Source organism: Brachycentrus maculatus, unplaced genomic scaffold (assembly GCF_059751285.1).
Source record: "Brachycentrus maculatus isolate JH-2025_06_01 unplaced genomic scaffold, ASM5975128v1 h1tg000152l, whole genome shotgun sequence".
In the NCBI taxonomy this organism is placed as follows: Eukaryota; Metazoa; Arthropoda; class Insecta; order Trichoptera; family Brachycentridae; genus Brachycentrus; species Brachycentrus maculatus.
The window spans coordinates 1,119,967-1,141,727 of NW_028280905.1; the positions used below are offsets into that span (position 1 = coordinate 1,119,967).

At 34.5% G+C, this 21,761-nt stretch overlaps 2 protein-coding genes across 2 annotated transcripts in view; one reads left to right on the forward strand and one right to left on the reverse strand.

Moving 5' to 3' along the window:
* Window positions 1-398: 398 nt before the first annotated feature.
* On the reverse strand, window positions 399-7,027 carry LOC148308732 (uncharacterized). The gene is made up of 3 exons (XM_088261285.1): window positions 6,814-7,027; window positions 3,927-5,102; window positions 399-3,150 (listed from the first exon to the last, which is right to left on the reverse strand). The coding sequence occupies exons 1-3, from the start codon at window positions 6,887-6,889 to the stop codon at window positions 2,726-2,728; spliced, it is 1,677 nt and encodes a 558-aa protein (XP_088117411.1). The 5' UTR covers window positions 6,890-7,027; the 3' UTR covers window positions 399-2,725.
* Window positions 7,028-8,608: 1,581 nt separating this feature from the next.
* Window positions 8,609-21,761, forward strand: part of LOC148308733 (unc-112-related protein-like) — a 96,881-nt gene continuing 83,728 nt past the window's right edge. Inside the window, exon 1 of the mRNA XM_088261232.1 lies at window positions 8,609-8,963. Within this exon, the coding sequence (XP_088117358.1) occupies window positions 8,822-8,963 (142 nt within the window). The 5' untranslated portion in view covers window positions 8,609-8,821. The remainder of the gene's footprint in view (window positions 8,964-21,761) is intronic.

Sequence of the window (21,761 nt, forward strand, 5' to 3'; positions counted from 1 at the left end):
TAACTGGAAACACATTGCAAGACCGCGTAAGAAACACCGATATCTGGAGCATGTGTGAGACAGAAGATATTGTGAGGTGGGGACGACAAGGAAGGCGATACTGGAATGAGCATGTGAACAGAATATCAGAAGACAGAATTCCACGTATCGCCCTTCTAGGAAACTCTGAAGGACGCAGACTCCCAGGCAGCCCTCCAAAAAGGTGGAGAGATAGCTGGGAGTCAACATCCCAAGAGCGACAGGCAGAGGCACAAAGAGGCCCCTGTATCAACACAAAGTCAAAATACATATTCTCTAGCAAATTGCCTGTACTCAATATATATGTGTTGAAAAACCCTTAAGGTTTCTCAAGAATTCAAATAATTAACCGCTCAGGCACACTCAGGGCTGGATGCTCATTTTTTTTTTTTTTTTTTATTGAATTTTTAATTTTTTAGAATATAAATTGAAAAAATAATATTTAATTTTTCTAACACCTCACCTTTCAATAACTCTTTTCTTATCAGAACCATATATTTCTTTTGATGAAAAACTTACTTTTTTCAATACAAAAACAATGTTTTAAGAAAAACTTCAATTATGTCAAATGTTACCTGGGTTTAGAGAAAATTAAATTGCGGCTTATCGAATACTGGGCCTCAAGGGAACATATCGTAGTCATACAGGAGAAAGTGACCAAGTGCATTTTTTACAAAAACGTGATTATTGACTAGTTGATATCTTACTAGCTTAATATTGCCCTGAAAAAATCCCAAAGCTTGATTGATTTCTTAAAAATGACTAACTGCATTGATGTTTATTTTGTAACCAAGCAAAAGTGAGTTAAATGGCTCTCCTGAACATTTTAAGTTTTGTTAGTCGGTCACTTTCTCCTGTACGACTGCGATATAAATAATGAGATTTCCAATGATAATTTATATCTGCGCCTGCCTGGACAACATTTCATAAATTGTCTCTAGTATATTTGCTGTTCTATTTGTCAATTCAAGATTTATGTAACTTTATGCACAACAAGACCTTTATTTTATTTCAGTTTAGTGTATCAGTCAATACTGACTATTAAATTGTTTAAAAAGATCATCTTAACCCTAATTATTGTTGCGATAGAATTGCGATAATTTATTTACTTCTAGATTTTAACCCTCTTTTCATTCCTGACCAATATTTAATGAAAATATATAATCTTGTTCTTTCAATACATCGAACCTCGACAGGCGCCATACAACATATAAAAAAATGATAAATCTAAAGGCGGAGACTGACCGGAGCATTTCGTCGCAACCTAACATGTGACGATGCGAGCATTCAGGCAGTCAGTACAGCGAGATGAGCTGCTCGCCGCTCGTTCCGAATGCTCCATCCGAAGTCGGATGCAATTTTAGTTTAGTTCAGGGTGCCAATCTGTGGGAAATTCCCCAAGCTGCGGGAAATTTGTGGGGATTGGCACTATGTGGAGAAAATGCGGGTATTTTAACATTTTACCATTAAATAATTTATTGGACGGATTGATGGTTAGTGATTAAAATATCTGTTACAATAAACGACATCTATATTTTAACTACATTACGAATGCATTGTTGCAAAGATTCATACAGATTTCGGGTTATTAATTCGGATTTTCAGATTTTTTGGTGTGACATATGGCAACACTGAGCACAAGGCCACTAGCGAGCACTGATCGCGGTCAGTCAGCAATGCCGTAACGTAACATGCTCGCTGCGAGCGATGTTACGATGTTTTGTTATGACGAAATGCTAAGGTTAGTCTCCGCCTTAAGGCTATGTCATCAGCTAGCTACAAACTGATAGGATATGAATACGTTTTTGAATAATTTCATAATGTCAAAAATCAGGTGTAAAATGTGATTCAAGAATACAAGCAATAGTTTGTCAAAAGAGTTAAAATAATAATGTAAAATTTTTAAACAAATTGAACCAAAATCAGTAAGTCTGTGATTCAATAAGACAGTGAATATGAATGAACGGATTGGTGTTCGCGATTCCATTATGAATCAGAAAAAAGATTCACTAAAAATTAAGAGCTGTTCGTTCAATACCTGTATATCAATGTGTCATCAAGATCCCGCCGTTCAAAAATGACCCACGTCAACTTAACACACTGTTTGCGGGAAACGCTTAAAAGCGTCTTTTACATACTGTTGGTAGAGAGCGGGAGACACTAATAAGCGTTTTATTTGCTTACTTTTGGTAGAGCGCAAGACGCCAAAAAACCTTGTAAAGATTGGAATTGAGTTTGCAGTTACTCGTGATTAGTGTTCAACCTCCGTAGTGTAATGGTCAGCACGCTCGGTTACCATACTGGAAGACCCGGGTTCGATTCCCAGGGGGGGGTCAAATGAATATAAATGATTTTTTTCACTCTTATATTTATTTAATATTACCCTAGACTGGTACCTGAAGCGGAGGGCTGATCACCTTTCCTTCATGTGTTAATGATCAAAATAACACTGCGTTTATATGATGCAGTGCCCTATGCACCATTGGGGTGCGGATAAGGTTTTGAAGAAGATTAGGGTAGGGGTTGATGACAAAATTGCCCGACAACAATAAGCTAACACTTCGAGTGCAGGCGCCACAAAGTAACATAACTTGGTGTTGCCGTTGTAAAATTCAGTTGTAGTTAGGAACTTTTACGATGTCACAGACCATACACTGACCGCTGATAAAAAGTTAAATCTTTACGAAAATAAAACAATACATAACATTCATTTCCTCATTAACCCTAAAGTTTTCTTCATTTGCAACTTCTGTAAAGCCTCTCTCCGCTTCCTTTCAATCTCTTCTTGTATACTAATCTCGCTCAACACTTTATTATTCACTACGTTTCTCGATAAATTCGTGGACTTGTTGTTATTTAAATTACAAGTCCTATCCCGGAGACCTTTAGAGTTTTCTTTGATGTTGCTATTTGAAAGATTGGTGGAATTGGGTAGGGAACTAGTTGTTAGAGGCGGTATGGTTGTATTTCTGGATGGAATGTTTTTGTTGAAGAGTTCGGGTTTGGTCGGAATGGATTTAAGCGAGATGTTTTTAGAAACTGGATCCTGCTTCTTGGCCAACAGCTTCTCCTTAGCAGCTTGATGTTTCTTCTTTATTTCCTCCGGAGTACATCTTATCACTTGTGACAAACCTAGAAACAAAAGAAATGAAAAAATCAATTTTGGATAATCATGATAAAAACGCATTGTTTGTAGGAAACGCTTAAAAGCGTCTTTTACCTGTTGGTAGAGAGTGGGAGATGGTTATAAGTGTTCTATTTGCTTACTTTTGGAAGAGCACGATAGACGGAAAAAAATATTGCACAGGTCGGAATTGGGTTTGCGGTTACTTGTGATTAGTATGCTGAGGGTTGGAAGGCAGACTGCCTGGAGTATAATAAGGGTCAGGGTTGATGTGCTATTCAAAGTATAATTTGTCACCACCCACTTAAGTCCCCGCCCGTTGCTTATAAACCTAACCTATTTTCACAAACGTCCTTAGTGCATGTCAGACCTCGGCCTTTAGTGCATGTTGATCCGCGATCCTTAGTGCATGCTGGTCCTCGGGTCGACCAAAAACGCTTGTGATTAATATTTTGTGTGGTTGTTAGTGTGTGAATCGTGGTATGGTAGTGATGTGTAGTATTGTTTGCATGCTGGTGTAGTGACTGTCCTGACGTAGAGATAGGTACGTCTCAAAACCGGTAGACTAAAATCTGAGTGAGTGATTATATACTAACCTTACTTATATTTTGCAAAGTATAATTATTTATTATAAAGACTATTTTTAATGTATCCACTTGTAAACAAATCTAGGTTTCTCCACTTTACATTTTTGGAGTTATTTTTACATTTTTGCATCCCGACATAGATGAAAAAGAATATGGTGAAAAAACATAAATACAAAAAATGATTTAATATTCCTCACCATCAGAAGATTGTCCGTCACCAACTGCCGGCATTGTGTTGTGCCGGGAGAAACCGTTCGCCGCATTGTTTCCTTTCATCTTCTTGCACTGCTGTGCGGTGGGCGACTCCGGCATGGAGTTGTGTCTGCCGAACTTGGTCTTGGACTCATTCAGGATACTGCTGCTCATCAGATGAGACAGATTTGAAATGTTATTCAAAATGGAGTCACTGCTGTCCTCGTTCCGAGCATCACTGACAACGGCAACTGTGCTTATCCTGCTTTCGGATTTAAGGAAAGAAAACGGACGTTTGTTAGATCCGATGGGACGGTGCGGATTCATTCTGCCGGGCGAATCCTTCGATCTCGTATTTATGCCTTTTTTTTTGGGAATCTGCGATACCTGAGTAAGAATTTCAATTTCACTATCGTTCATGTTTACTATCATATTATCGAAAGAATCGTTTGTAATCTTCGGCGATGCTGTTTTGTTTGGAGGTTTTAATTTCGTGGAAGGAAGAGGGTATTGATTTACAATATTGTTGCTCTTTTCTGTGGACTTTCCAATAACTTCCTCCTCGACCATTTGACTTGCTTTTAAGAGGAATTCGTTCATAGAATCGTCGGATTCGATGGCGCCTTCCGTGTCACATTTAGAAACCTTGTTGAAATGGTTGTTTTTAAGGGGAAGTTTTGTGGTATTGGCGGGTTTTGCAGTCGGTTGAATGACTTCGTCGAACTCTAGTCCGTCTATGGTCGGAGAGAAGTTAACGGGAGCGCTAAAAGACCGATTGTCTGCAGGTGTGGATGGTAAGTTATTCAACGGTTCCGAGCACATGAGGCCTTGAACATTTTTATTGAGCGCGAGAAGTTCTTCCTTCAGTTCTTTTAGGAATTCCTTCTTCCGCAGAGTAGGTCTCATGAGATTCTTCTTCATCGGGAGGCGGGTGACGGGCGAGAAGTCGTCGGAAAACTTCTTCTTCCGTTTCCTGATGGGGGTCTCCTTGGACGGGAGGGTCGGGGACTCCTTTTCGGAGGTCGGGGAGTAGTAGTTCCAGATGACGTCGTGGTCCCCGCTGGAGCCATCTTGCGTGCACAGGAACGGAATCGGGGAGGGAGCCGAGTCGCAGGATGGCGACCCGCTGAGCCACGGAGGGGAGTCCACATTCTCCGTTACCTTCGGAGTGGACGCTGCATCTAAAAATTCACAATCTAATGAAAATAAACACGAGAAACCGTAATGCATTTTATTGAATAAAATAACACCTATGTAATATTTTCAGTCTGATGATGTCGGTTGCGACAAAACCCGGTTGCTGGTCAAATATAATTCGTGTGGAAAAAATTATGCAGTTGTTATTTTATTCTATAAAATGCAGTTCCACCAAGAAATGTCAGTACAAAACTTAAATCTAATATATTTTATTGTAATAACAGCCGGACAGTGTCTGGATTCATTATACATCGAATGCAAAACCTCGGCAATGATTTCGCGGACCACATTGATATCTGGAATATGTCACTTAATAATAACAATATTTCAGGATAATGCATAATTCCTTGTTTTTTATATGTTCATCCTTGTTTAGATAAGTACTTTTCGAACTAATAATAAACTTAAAAAGAGAAAACATATTATTTTATCATAAGGTATACAACATGTATTTTATATTATATTATATACAAATTGGCTACAGCCATTAATAAAAATTTTTGTTTGTTTGTTTGTTTGTAACGATATATTGCAGTGTTGGACTCACATATTCATTGTTAATTCATGGGACTATCGGACCTTCGTTGTGGGTAAATCGTGTTTCATGGTTATGTACTAGAAGATTGCGATATTTTTGTCTACTTTGTTGTTCAACGATGAAACTCATCCACAATATTCCACGTACCGGAAGTAACTTTAAATGTTTATATGTCAAGATTGGATTGTCCCTTTGATTGTATTTATTGTTTCGGCATTAACTTTGTGGTAAGACATGTTACAATGATTAAAGAAAACACTTCGTTTTTTACCACTTGAGTTTTATTATAGACTACATGTTTCAGAAGTTAAACTTCCATCATTCAGGTCTGTATAATAACATATTGTTATTATACAGACCTGAATGATGAAAGTTTAACTTCTGAAATATGTAGTCTATAATAAAACTCAAGTGGTAAAAAACGAAGTGTTTTCTTTAATCATTGTCCCTTAGATTGTATATATGACTGGGATTTTTTTTTTTATGGAATATTGCAAATTTTGAACAATTTTTAAATTTAAAACAATTAAAGATAAAAAGGCAATTTGTAATGTTTTTACAATCTTTTGATTCTTATCAACAGCCAGTGAACTCGCAATTTTCGAAATAGTGAATTAATTTTATTGTTAATTATATGAAGGTGAGATGAGAAGCCCTGCTATTAACATCCTTGAGTTATAGTGGATAGTGATTGAGTGTAGTGGAATACATTTAATAGGATACAGATGACGTAAGTGAACAAACATAGGTATTGCGTGCTTAAATAAAACACCCAGAGAAAAGGTTAAAACCAGGGTTTAGTGAAATTCTAGTTTTCACTAGGGGAAACAGTATTTAAACTGAATTCAGATCTTAAAAAAAAAAATTAAATTACAGCCTAATATTAAACTTAGGAATTCTGTTGAAAGACTTTGTTCAGAGTACTGTACATATAATAAATAATAAGTCACAGGAAATAAATGTAAATAAATACCACTTATTACACGGGTTCTTTTGAACAAAAATTCCGAGTTTCAAAATGATATTTGAAGAACAAACGGTTCTTTTTTTAATAGCAGACTGTTTAAAGAAAAATAATAAATTTGATATGAATTACTACACGTTATAAAAGAGTTGTTCTTTTTAAGATAATCGTCATAAATACTCAAAAGTCATACCGGTTTTACGTTTTATATTCACGCCATGTCTGCCCGAAAGTTTTAATTTTCTTCCTTGTTTTGGTGTACGCTGCATAAAGGAAGTTTATCAGACGTAAGTTACTTCATGAAAGCAAAATTACCAACAGCTTTTAAAGCTTCGAGTCGACGTATTCACTACTCACAGAAAATATAACCCTCCAAAACAAATTTGACGTTATTGACATTCATAGACAGTACGAAATTTTTTTACCATAGACAATAGAGTGTGTTTTAGTGATGTACACCTGGATATCGATCGTAAAAACAATTTTGTACAATTTTTTGAGTAAAAATTATTACCCACAGCTAGCATTGTGTTTAGCTATGTTAAAATTAAGTTATAATCATAATTTTATATAAGATGTGGTTTGATGACTAACTTTACACAAATTTCGTTTTACTTATCGTAAACACATATAACTAATGCAGTTTTTCTTAATTTAATTTAATTAAACAACCTTATTTCAAACATTTTAAAATTTATTAACTTTGTTTTCACCACTATTTTTATTAATACAATTTAACCTACCGGTTTCGACAAAAACCTTGTCATCATCAGGGTTTATTTTAATTCAAAAACATTAAAAATACTCCCACCAAAAACTACCACACACTCCGTAAAAATCCTAAAAGTTCCACAAAGTATCTGCGGAAAACATTTAATAAAAAAACCTTATTTCAAATTACATTTATATCGGTCGTCAATTATGAATATTTGTTTGTAATTGGGTTTATGACCAGTATTTTTATTCCTTTTAAATTATGGAGCGTCGCATATGGTTGCCCGCGCCACAACATACGCACAAAGTAAATCTTCGAGATGCTCGAACGTCATTTCAATCAATTTATTTTTCATTGCAATGGCGTGGTTATATGATTATTTATAAAAAAAACTATTATTTCGATTTCATCCACCAAATATTTAAAAGAAACAATAAAGGTGGAGACTGACCGGAGCATTTCGCCGTAACGTAACACGTTACGATGCGAGCATTAAGGCAGTCAGTACACCGAGCCGAGCACTCCATCCATAGTTTCGGATGCTCGGTGATGCTCGCCGCGAGCGATGTTACGACTTTATGTTACGACGAAATACTACGGTCAGTCTCCACCTTAAGAAATAAATCATAAAATTAATGTTCTGTGCGTTTAAAAAAAGGGTAACAGCTATATTGAAATACAATATAAATAATATTAACCTTCCCTGTTTTAGTTATTAATACTTGTTGTTAAGTAATTGTAGCTAGCGGCAATCATTTTTTTCAGTTAGAATAAAAACTCAAGTAATCTCCACAAAACAAACAAAAATCAATATAATTCGTATAATGATTATTATAACATATTTTTCCCAACGTTTAATAAGTCGGTAAAACTGGAATTCCCTTTAAATATTAAATATGGCAACAGATGGCAGTAAGCATCATATTGTAATAAACAGCGCGCGCTTTCCAGCACAAAACACATTCCTACGACTTCGTGTTTTATCGGAAACATTCGGACTCGTTTCGGCTCCATACCGTAAATGGTCATTGCCAACTTTCAAAATAATTATGACTTCTCGTAACATATTGGGGTTTTAAGAGATGTTTTTTATTATTATTTTCAGTCAATACGAAGGTATATTTTATTAACTTTTGAGCTCCTCGGACATACCGGTCATCGGTGACGAAGTTACGAGTTTATTTGAGAAATTTACGAATTAACGGACGGGATTGCGCAGAACGCCGTCCTCGAATCCGAGACCGCATTTTATTTCAGTTGTAGTCTGCGTTTCAGTTTATCGCAGCGCGTATCGTCGGCTTGTCGCGCCGTGCGTATTGACGTCGGCAATCAAAGTTTATTCTTGTTTTTGTTTATAAATAAACTCGATCCAAGTGTTGGTAACATCCAAATAATACGATCGCGAGTTTAAAATGAGAACACAAATTGATAGGTGTTTTGAGTGAACGTATTATTTTTATCGAAGTGTATTCTGGGAACAGTAAACATGATAGCTGACGGTTACTTGGTCGGAGATGGGTCGTGGACTCTCCGAGTCTACGTGACGGATATGAACACGGAGAGGACCCTGAGAGTCAAGGGGGAGACGCACATCGGAGGAGTAATGCTAAAGTTGGTCGAAGATCTAGGTAAGTCGCCGACTAATAAAATACAATAGTAATGTCACCGACTTTACAGTTCTGTTACAATGTAAATATAAGTCGACTGACAACATGTCAACTGCTTTGGTGGGTTTTCGGTGACACTCCGTTCTGTTGCTGTTGTCAGCAGTCATCACTGGTTCATCATTGCGGTTGAAAACGGGATATTCTAGTGATAGGCAAGGCCGTTTGAGGCCGCGCGATCTCGCGCCGTACGCGTGCTACAATACAGTAAAACCCCCATATTCGTACAACTGTTCGAATTTCGAATTATACGGTCATCTAAACTTTTTTTACGAAGCATCTCCATCAAGCTATGTGATTGATCCGCCCCAAACCGCCAGATGATTATGTTTTTACGCCTTTATAATATGAAGAAAAACAACCATGACTGTTCTTTTTTATTATTTACCTCCTCTCCGTACATAAATGGTGCACTGGGCACCGCATCGAATAATCGAGGTATTAACTAGATGTTATTTAATAATATGAAGACCCGGTGACCGGTCCTAAGCTCCAGATTCTTGGATCTAAGAGTGAAGGCGTACAGATAACATACGTGAAAAAACTCAGGGTGAAAGATATTAGAATGGGGAAGGAAATGAACATTTTAAACGCCCTGGAGGTGATTTTTCACGAAAACGGTTTAATGTAAATTAAGGAATAGAAGGTAGGAAAATAGTCAATAGTTAAGGCTCTCAGGATTGCATATCCTTACTCGTAGGAGGTTGTGTCATTTGGTCACTGCTAATGTGTGAGAGTCCTCTAGGAAACACGATTGTTTAATATATGAACCGGGAGCGGATATATATGGTGGAGATTATGATGCTGATATTGTTCGGACTAATTTTTACTAGGAATTCTTTTAAAAAAAACTCAAATTCAGTTTTTATTTGTCGGTTTTTTTCCTTAAAGCGGTCAGCAAAATTTTGCTATTGAAGTCATTATTGCCGCAACATTAGAATATCATAATTTATATTTGAAGCACCAATTTTGTGATTTTCCATTTTATAATTAAAATGTAAAATTGTTTTAAAATCACTATAAATATTTTATTACAACTTAATTATAATGTCTTAATGATAATGACGTTATACTTAAGTTATATCAAAATATTTATAATGATTTGAAAACAAAGATACATTTTAATTATTAGAATATCATTTCCCGTCACGCTTCGCGGTGTGACATTTCAAAGGACGAATAGCGCATTAGACGGATCGGGGGGCGGACGAATACCGGAGCACCGCCGTATTCCGCGTCTGGCCATAAGTTACCAGTTACCTGGCGAGTGGCGAGTCGCCCGCAGAGCTGGCGGAATCTGGGTGCTCCCGCGGAATGTCGATAATTGCGGATATTTCGCGTCAGCGCTGAGCGTGACCCCATCGCTAACTTGATAAGAGAAATTGTCACATAAACACGGCAGAGTGCCGATTATCCGCGCTATTTGAGGACGCTTGCACCGAAATAAAATAAAAAGCAACAAAAAAACGCACATCGCTCACTCCTTTCAAGAACGTCAAAAATCAAAAAACTTGATTTTTCAGGAGAACATTTTTAAAGTTTAAAATTATAACACAATGTATGAAAAATAAATATCAAGCCACTTATTGAATTTTTTACTGTGCAACAGATCTTTTTAGGTAAAACCTGAGGGTTTTTTCTCCATTTGAAAAATATTTAGTAAATTTAAAAAAATAATTAAACTATACCTTTTCTTCAAAATGCAAAAACAACACTTTCTGCCCTGTAGCGGGTAAATATTAAGTTCAAAATATGGCTCTTTAGCTGGGATATAGTACATTTTCTGGGCATTCCGAAAACATGCACAACTGAAATTGACGATTTTTGATTTATGACATTCTTGAAAGGAGTGAGCGACATGTGTTTAAAATAAGTGATTTATTCACTTCCAGTACTTGGAATATTGTGGATGTACATCAATTGAGCGACAAACTCTTTAAACCCTTATCCGCACCCCAATGGTGCATAGGGCACTGCATCATATAAACGCAGTGTTATTTTGATCATTAACTCACAAAGGAAAGGTGATCAGCCCTCCGCTTCATGTACCAGTCTAGGGTAATATTGAATAAATATAAGAGTGAAAAAAATCGTTTATATTCATTTGACCCCCCCCCTGGGAATCGAACCCGGGTCTTCCAGTATGGTAGCCGAGCGTGCTGACCATTACACTACGGAGGTTGAACACTAATCATGAGTAACTGCAAACTCAATTCCAATCTTTACAAGGTTTTTTGGTGTCTTGCGCTCTACCAAAAGTAAGCAAATAAAACGCTATCATATAAACGAAGTGTTTTATCTTGATCGTTAACACATGAAGGAAATGTGATCAGCCTTTCTCTTCAGATACCAGTCCAGGGTAATATTGAATAATAAATATTAAAGTAAAAAAATCACTTTATTTAACACCCCCACCTGGGAATCGAAACCGGGACCTCCAGAATGGTAGCCGAGCGTACTGACCAATACACTACGGAGGCGACAAACTAATAAAATTTTAAAAAAAATTCTACTACATGGCCACTTACAAAAGTATCATTTTACTTAATGCGAAAAATTAATAATTAAATTCCAAATGCAATTCAATTAATTTATAAACACTAACTTATACACATTGTGAATGAAGTGCATTTTATGTATGTCGTATTGCTAGCTGGCCACGTAACTTGAATAGCTAGTAAAATGCATATTTTCTTATCTGACTTGCATAGGCAAGGAGTAATAAAACTGTACAAGCATTATTCCATTTAAAACTATGTAGCGGAGTTAACAATGCGACATTATGATTATAGTTTGTTCGATGAGCGCTCACAAGCGAAAATTAAAATACGGTAAATATAAGGCATGAAGTAAAATGTGTATTTATAAATACCTACATATCGCTCACTCCTTTCAAGAACGTCATAAATCAAAAATCGTCAATTTTCAGTTGTGCGTGTTTTCGGAATGCCCAGAAAATTTACTATATCCCAGTAAAAGAGGCATATTTTTAACTTAATATTTACCCGCTACATGGCAAAAAGTGTTGTTTTTGCATTTTGAAGAAAAGGTATGGTTTAATTATTTTTTTGAATATAATAAATATTTTTCAAATGGAGAAAAAAACCGTCAGGTTTTACCTAAAAAGATCTGTTGCAAAGTAAAAAGTTCAATAAGTGGCTTGATATTTATTTTTAATACATTTCATTTTATTTTCAAACTCTAAAAACGATCTCCTGGAAAATCAAGTTTTTTGATTTATGACGTTCTTGAAAGGAGTGAGCGTATGTATAAGCATTTTAGTTGATAAACGTATCTCGACATATGGAAGTAAAAATAATAAATTTAAAGAATTTGTAAACAATGTTAGTTGGAGTAAAAGGACTACATAATATATTTAACATTCCGTCAGTGTTATATTATATTTATTTATTATTTTTTTTTTTTTTATCTCTGACCAATTATTGCATGAAAAAATATCGTTTTGTTTTCTCAAATATCAAACACGCGATATCCATGTTAAAAATTACGAAAAATGAGAGAACAATTATAGATAGCACTACAGAGATTTCTATTTCTCGTATATATGCCATATAAGGTAAGTGTCTATAAAACTGACCTAGCCCCTATTGCTGACCTATTTCAAAGAAACAACAGATAATAAGACACTGGTTCAATTATTACTAATTTTTAATATTACCAACACTGCAGCCATGCTTGTGTTATGTGATGACAATGTTTAACAGTCAATATTTTGATTTTTCATATTTGAAATATCAGTTAAAGTTTGGACATCTGGCAAGTAGCGCGCGCACACGGAAAATCCTTAACAGACAAGCCTAATCTTTCAAGTTTTATTTTAAAGGTGTATTATTTTTATATGATTGATATTTACTAATATTTTATATGTGTTAGTTAGTTTAGTGTATTGAATTTACAAAAAACAAAGTATTTGTGAAATAACGATATGATTGATACAATACATTCATAAAATAAAAGTTGTCAGTATTACATTCACCCGAAATTTCATTAGTTTCCTTTACTGACCTATAGGTCAGTAATGAGTAAGACGAGAGCATTTTTAAAGTTTACATAAATTTGTGAAAATTCTTAAATACGTAAATTTCTTGCGTGCTTTGGATAGCATACAGTTTTTGGATTATGGGGGCCTAATTCTGACCCATATATTTTTGCTTGGTTTTATAATTATAATAAATAGTTTCAGCGGTCAGTAATAGAAACGAATCTAGATCAGTATTATAAACACATACTATTTCAGAAAAGGAGTTTCGTTCTGAGCCATCTTTTTGTGATTTTTCTTATGTTAAAATACAATTTATTTTTTATTTTTTAACATAATATCAACAAAAAAAACTTTGTTTATTATCAAACATAAACTGATTCCACTTTACTCGCATGAGTGATCACCTTGCCTTCATGTAAGTAACCATCGAGATAACACTGCGTCAATACAACATCAGTGCAGATGCAGTGCACCATCGGGTGCGGATAAGGGTTAGTAGAATATAAATATAAATATATATATATATATATATATATATATATATATATATATATATATATATATATATATATATATATATATATATATATATATAAATATATATATATATATATATAAATATATATATATATATATATATATATATATATATATATATATATATATATATATATATATATATATATATATATATATATATATATATATATATATATATATATATATATGTATATACATATCAGGCACACTACCATCATGCTCTAATGTTGCACACCCAAATGAGGTTACTCCTTGTAAACCTCCAAATCCCACGATCTTAAATGTTCTAACAGCGTTTAACTGTCCCGTTCCGAAGGGGATATCAATTTCTTTACTAGCGCTGTATCTATCTCCACAGTTTAACCATCGGCGGTAGATTCCCAAATTTGCACGCGTGTGAATCGTGTTCTCGTTACGCAAGCGTTATTTGGCAAATACAGAGTGTTTTTTTTCGTTTCTAATAAGAATTATTATTAATTTAAATTATCTACTGAAATTTCTTGGTGCAATTGCATTTTCATATTTATTTTATAAATATCTACCTTTTTACACTAATTAAATTGTCATAATTTTAATATTTACTTTACCCTAACAATGAGTGGAAAATAATTGACAGATGATATGATTGAGCAACTTCTGAGCTATACGGACACTGATGTATGTATATAAGTGATGATGAATTCCATTTAGGGTTAGAAAATAGAGATTATGCTTCCGACGCCGACTCAGATAACTATATAATCCAAGAACTTGATGAATCTGACTCTAACAGCGTCAAGCCCGTACATATGGTAGACAACAGTTGAAATGAAGAAAATTTGTTCACTTCCAAATCAGGCTACAGATGGACAGATATTCCCAAACCCAAGTCCAAACTGTTCATACAACGTAATGTCATTTTTGTATTGTTTCTCGCTTTTTCTGATTTTTTTACCATTCTTTGTTTTTTTTTTCACCATAATATACGACAAATTAGAAACCCGCTAGTATGTACCGAGTAGTATGCTTCTCTCTCTCTCTTTCTCTCCTCACCCCCTCTCGCTTGCATCGTTTCCGGCCGAAGCGCCTAGTGTCCAGTGATGCTTAAACATTGGGCGGAATTGAATGTCATTTTCGCAGAGAACTTCTTCACAACTATGTTTTTTTGAAAATTATTGTTTATTGCAGAAAATTCAAATTTAAATGGAAAAAATAGAATAACAATAGCATGATAAACATTTTGACATTAGTCGAATTTGTAAAAAAACCTGTATTTTTAGCATTTTACTTGGGGTATTGCCAGTACCCCCTTCGGAACCCACGGATTGTTTTTTTTTACTCTGGACAGGAAAGATTAAGCAGTCTCTGTGTGCCAGAAGATAAAGTGGCAGAAAAGAAGAAAAAAAAACTGAAAATCACCAAGGGTCTTCAAAAAATCTTCCTCGTAAAAACTAAAATAAAATGAGTCCTGTATTGTAAAGTAGGAAGGGGAATTTTTTAGGAATTGTAATAAATCCCAAAAAGGATGGTTCCGCTTTGATCAAGGTCGTGGTATGCCTGAACTGGAAGTGCCAGAAAAACAGGATACTATATAGTATACTTCAGAAGGAATCATAAAAACAATTCCAGAACCGGTGTGACTAAATGCTAGAGGAAATTATTCCATTCCAGAATTACTTATTTATAGTGAGCTTAAAAAAATACATTAACAATACATTTTGTTTAACCAATATGTTTTTTTTTTAATAAATAATAAATTGTCACATAAGTACTTACTTTTAAATTTATTTCCATTACAAATACTTATATCTTACTCCAGTTTACATATGGTAAAATATATTAAAATATGAATTTAGTTGTCTTTTTCACTCATAGTCAGTAATAGGGGCAACAGCGGTCAGTATTATGAAATAATCCATTTCGAATAGGTCAGTATTGAATACAAAGCCTTTAACTGTTTATTGCGTGGATTTTAATATATGCACTTGACTTTTGACTATTATTTTTTTAACTTTGTAAGGATAAAACTATCCCATTAAAAAATAAAAATAAATTTAAAAAATTATCAAGCCGTTTTAATATTAAATAAATATTTTAAAAATATGGACCGGCTTAAGACAAAAACTAGGTCAGTATTATAGACACTTACCTTATATTTAAATCAGATAACTTAAGTCCGCTCATACTCCAAAATCTTTCAAATATTTTCAAGAATTACTTACGATGTACATACATTATTTCAAATAACATAGTCACAATTTTGCAATTCAAATTAACACAATGGCACTTTCGTATAGCGAATGATAACCATATGCAAATAGAAGAAAAATTCTGTCGTTTGGTACAAATATATTTATATAATGTAAATCTCGTTTTTCGAGAAAGAATTAGATTTCCAAAGTTGACGCTCTTTTTATGTTTAAAACATGAATTATGTATGGAAGAAGTTGGCTACGTCATCGCCAAGATGTCCGATCTTATAATGATTCGTAAACACTTTTAGAAAACAATGTGTTTTACTGATAAAGCGTAGAGTCGTGTTGCTTAAATATAAACTGAGGTGTGGCCAATGCGCATAAATGTGAAAAGTTGTTCAGCCGGCATCAGTGAGGTTATCGGAAAAATAAATATTATCTTATTATCCGTGTAGGTACTTCTCGTATTTACATAAAATAGTGAACGCGGAGGCCTATTCTCTAATAATATAATATTTTTAAATAGCCAAAACCGATCAAATAAAATTAGAGGCGCAACCCTGTGTCACTCATTGTCGATGTATTAATGTCCCATCAGTTTTCGCCAATTTTTACCATAGGTTTCGCGTGTGTAAAACATTTTAATATCATTTCATGTTATTCAGGAATAGAAAAAAAGTTAAATAAATACAAACTATTTGCACTAATTACTAAAATCAACTGTCAAACTGACGTTTCTTGATCGACCGGAACCATAGAGACATTGCATAAATTATGGAGTTTATTCAAATTTCTACTTTTTGTCGTTGGAAATTTTATTATAGATTTTAAATAGCTAGGTGTGATGTAGAACTTCTTCTTCTTCTTTTTTTTTATGGCTTTTCACCCTTCTTGGGTGTTATAGCCAGAAATGTAGAACTTCGGTAAACTATAAATTTACTAAAAAAAATAACCTAGATTAAAAATCGGCATAATTTTTGTGTTGTCACATATTAAGAAGAATATATGAATTTCTGAATACGGGGCGATAGAAATATAAACACAATCATAAATTTCGTTCCTATTGTGTAATCTAAAATCGTATATTAAATCACCGGCGATCATAATAACGAAACACCTACTCCAGAACGAGTTTTTATCTGCCAAAACGATTTTTCCAAACTAGTTTTGCGTTCTACCATCGTTATTGTCTACTCTGTTAGATTTATTTCCTTATTTATGTTCGCAAAAAACCTCTGGTTCCTACGCGAAGTTGTTATCGATGTAGTATTCCCAGTTTTGAAAGCCGATAACCTTGCGAGTTGTCTCGCTGCAAGCGCTGCGCAAAAATCGAAAAGGTTTTCGTGGTGCAGCAGAGCGCCGATTATCCGCGGTGTTGGGAGACATCGAGCCTTGATTATTTTAATAAAAAAGTGACTACTTTGGAAAATTTTATTAAGATAAAAACCTAAGAAAAAACATCCTTGCAACATTTATTATTTAGGAAGACTTCAACAAACTTATGTGTATAACGATTTTCGTCGGACTTAAATTAAAAAGTTTTGAAACTGTACCAATTCCAGTAATTTTGTACAATTTGATTTTATATAGTACCGAATTACTAAGATTGCACTTAGCAATTAGACTATAAAAAGTAATATTTTATGAATAAAAAGCATTGTTAACTTTGTGTAATACCACTTAATACTCTACTTCACGACCACCTGTTTTGGAATAAGCATTCCATCATCAAGTCAACCGTAGAGTACAGTTGACTTGATAATAGAATGATTACTGCGAACCCGGTCGTCTTGAAATATACTTCAACGATGAATGATAAGGAGAGTGTTCACAGTTGATTTTTTTCGTTTGAAATATAAGTAAATTTTCAATATTAAAATAGGTACCTACCTACCTACAACAGAAGACAGACAGCCTTCAATCCAACTCCCGGATAATCGAATCACGGGTACAGATGTAGTCGTAACATACCTTTTTAAAATCCTTTATCTTATCATTTTTAATCGTATCTCTTCTATGTGGAACAAAACTCGTTTTGAATTCAAATGGCGCTAAAATATTTGTACATGTAGTTGGCGCCAGCGGATATTTCGTAATTCGTTCGATTCTAACCTCAATCTCTATCGGCTTATGGCGATACTGTCAATGTCAAAACCAAATGGAGAGCTTACTGTCAAATTATCCGATCGGCCACGCACGAACAAAGCGCATGTTCCAAATGAAGGTTACATTCATTATACGTGTAACGTATATAAACGTACTTATACGTTTCTACAATCATAATACTAACCTATACGAGCATATGTATACTAGTCGATTGAATAACAAAAAATACAGTAACAAAAAACGCGCCAAGAGTGTCATAAATGAAGACTCTAAGGAACATATCTGGCAAGAGTCTTCGAGATAGAATAAGGAACACTAGGATCAGAGAAATATGCGAGATCGAAGATGTCATTAGGAGGGGAAGGCAACGAAGAAGACAATGGTATGCGCATGTGAGGAAAATGGAACCATCCAGACTCCCCCACATTGCACTGCACGGTAGACGGCTCCTGGGCAGAACAGCAAAAAGATGGATTGACAGCTGGGAATCGCCATCGCAGGAGGCTAATTAATCTCTCTTAAAAACAGGCCACAAGGCCTACACTAAAAAGAAAAAGAAGACATTTACTAGTAGTGCGGCATAAGTGGAATTATGTGGAGATTTTTCTTTGAATTTTAGCATCGGAAAACCTTTGATTATCAGAAATAATCTCGGATTAATCGTTAGCCTGTAACGGCATTCATAGTTACATCTACTGTACTATTTTACATACTGAACGAGTGATTTTTCTGTCTCCATTTTGTCTCTTATAAATCGCGTATTATTTTTTTTATACAAGAAAGATTCATCACACTTACAAAAATACATTAGAGAAAGATCCGAATGACCACACGCGCTGAAAGTAAACACATATCTATAAAACCGGTTTAAAAATACAGCAAGGACTTCCAACACTTGTCGCTGTTTTTTTTTTTAAATTGAACGAATGTGTAGTTCGAATGATCAAAAAATCTAACTGGGCATAATGTTATTTATTTCATTATATGCATAATTACAAATAAAAATTACAATAATGTGACTTCACTGCGTTTTCCCGTGCCGAGGGCACAATTTACAAATTTTATTTACAAAATTATAATGTAAGAAAATTGTTAATGCAATCAAATACGACATGGCTGAATGATGCGATGTATTTCAGATCTGCCTAATTCCATTATCCACTTATGAAAATATACATACTTATACATACGTTCACAGATATTGGCTTCTTTTAATTTAAATGTTTTCTTTATCAATTAGATGTTACATCTACCATACCGGACATAAAAGATAGTATTATTATTCTTCAAACCCTTATCCGCACCCGATGGTGCATAGGGCACTGCATCATATAAACGCAGTGTTATCTTGATCGTTAACACATGAAGGAGAGGTGATCAGCCCTTTGCTTCAGGTTCCAGTCCAGGATAATATTGAATAAATATCATAGTAAAAAAATCACTTATATTTATTTAACCCCCTCCTGGGAATCGAACCCCGGACCTCCAGAACGGTAGCCAAACGTGCTGACTATAACACCATAAGACGTCCGATATTATTATACCAATAATAATTCATTTTAATATCCATCCATTGAACCACACCTACAAGCTTTACTTTCAAATTTGGTCCTAAAATTTCCAACTTGAGATCACTTCATAGAACCTACATCTTACAGTTGATTGAGTCTTTTCTTATAATGATTTTAAGCTACGGTTTTTCGATCAGGTTCTTCAATTTCGACTCTTGAGTTCGGACAAAAGTCAGGCTGCCCAACGCAACCATTGTTGGTCGGATTGCCTGTATTTTTTTTGTTCATTGTGTACGCTGAGTAGGTAGGATGGGATACTTTTGTTACTACTACTATAGAACTGGAACCCTTTTTTCTGTCCTGCGTTCTTGACCTGTCCCAAGGGAAACAAGAGTCACGTTCTACATTTCAATGATACCCTTTGTGGGTTTGTTCATAATCAGATGTGTAAAAGATTTCAAATTGGTTGATTTTGTTTTCATAATTCAAATATCTCGGATGGATTCGATATCTTTATCTATGGATTGTAATTTTTCTTTTATACAGTAGAACCCCTCTAATCCGTCACTTTTTTGACTAAAGATATGAAAAAGGGTCGGATTTTCAGAAACTACAGAAAAATATGGATTGACTTTTTATTTTACATATTTGGGAATTCGACAGACAGAACAGTAAGTTACATCAGATTTTATAATTATATCTGAATTTTTTGACATCTTACCTAATATAGACGAAGAAGAATATGTTTGTTTTTGTTTTACAGGGGTTATGACCTGTCATAGGCTGTTTAAGTGATCACTTTACTCACTTAAAACATTCACCATTCTACCCATGATTGACAACCACACCTCTCGAATTTTCGGAACACCTACGTAAATCATAAATCTCATCTGGTTAAGTCATGTTTTCAAGCGTTTCCCAGTATGTAAAAATAATCCGGGGGTCGGATCTCGCGTACAACAAATAAAATGGCCTCTGCCAAATAAAAGCTTGTTCAATCCAACGTAGATGGTTGTTGCGTACTCATGCACTGTGTGATGAGAACAATCATATATCTAGGAATTTCATTTTTTTTTGTCAATTAATGGTAGAATGGCAAATGTTACACATGTGTAAAGTGATCTCTTAACCAGCCTATGAAAGGTCATTAGCCATGTAAATACCCCGACTTCTATATTGTTCTTCATCTGTGATGATTTTTTTTAATGTTATATTTTATATATTTTTAGAATACGCATTAAAAGTTTTCATCATTGTCTTACATTCACGTTCAACAGAACTCAAGCATTAAAATTGAGTCCTGGATAATTCTATATTTGTCTAATACTTCAAAATTTGTAAAATTACCACTCAGTCACGTTTTTTTCCTTTCCGTGAAAATCCATTCGCTACGCCATTCACGAACGTTTGCAAAAATAAACATTAAGAGAAAAAAGTCCCGCGTCAGCGTCGTCGTAGCTACACATCCATCAATTAATTAATATCAATGAAATTGGCAGATAAATCAATGTCTCGAGCGCGGAAACTTTGCTAAAAATGACTCTGTAATTCGACCGATCGATAGCGATAATAGCGATTGTTTATTATACATACTAATATGTCAGGCGGGCACGGCCCTAGTAATGATATTTCACTCGTTCGGGTAGGTACCTACAGATATTCTACCAAAGTAGGGTAGTAGCACCAGTGATAGACAGCTACCCCTGTTATAGACATGTACATTAAAAAGCTATACTTTAATTGAAATTGGGTTAAAGGTATGAATTAATATGGGATTCATCACTATCCTTTTAGGGCATCGCAACATATTTATTTATTTATTTATCCACACAAACGCCCAGAGGGCTTTTATAGGTAAAAATTCAAGTTGCAAAAAAAATAAAGAGTTTTAAGTATAAGTTACAAAAAATATAGAATTGTTATAAGTATAAGACAATAACATACAGATACATAAAATAACAAGAAAGTATGATCTACATTACAAAATGACATGAATAGTCTAGCTGACAGAAAACTATTGCGTAATGCTTGTTTAGGCAGATAGGGAATTGGAAAAAATGTCTGCAGCTTCACTATGAGTGTTACGAAGATTTTGATAATTGGAGGAAGGAGTGGGAATTTGAAACAGATCAGTACTTCTTGTATTTTATACATACTTATGTAGTATTTTCATACATACTTTTTTAGCATAAATTTTACGTTATCACTTTAGGTTACCATGTCTCAGGACTTGGATTCCACACGTAAGTTAACGCTTTAACTTTGCAGTGTAGGTAACTTTAACTTAACTTGTGCTTAGAAAACAAAACAATGTGGTTTTTTATTGGTTACTTTATATTTTTCAATAATACGATTCGAATACTGGTTTGAAAATACAAAACAATGTACCGGTAAAGACGTTTACTCTACGCTATTTAAACGTTAACTT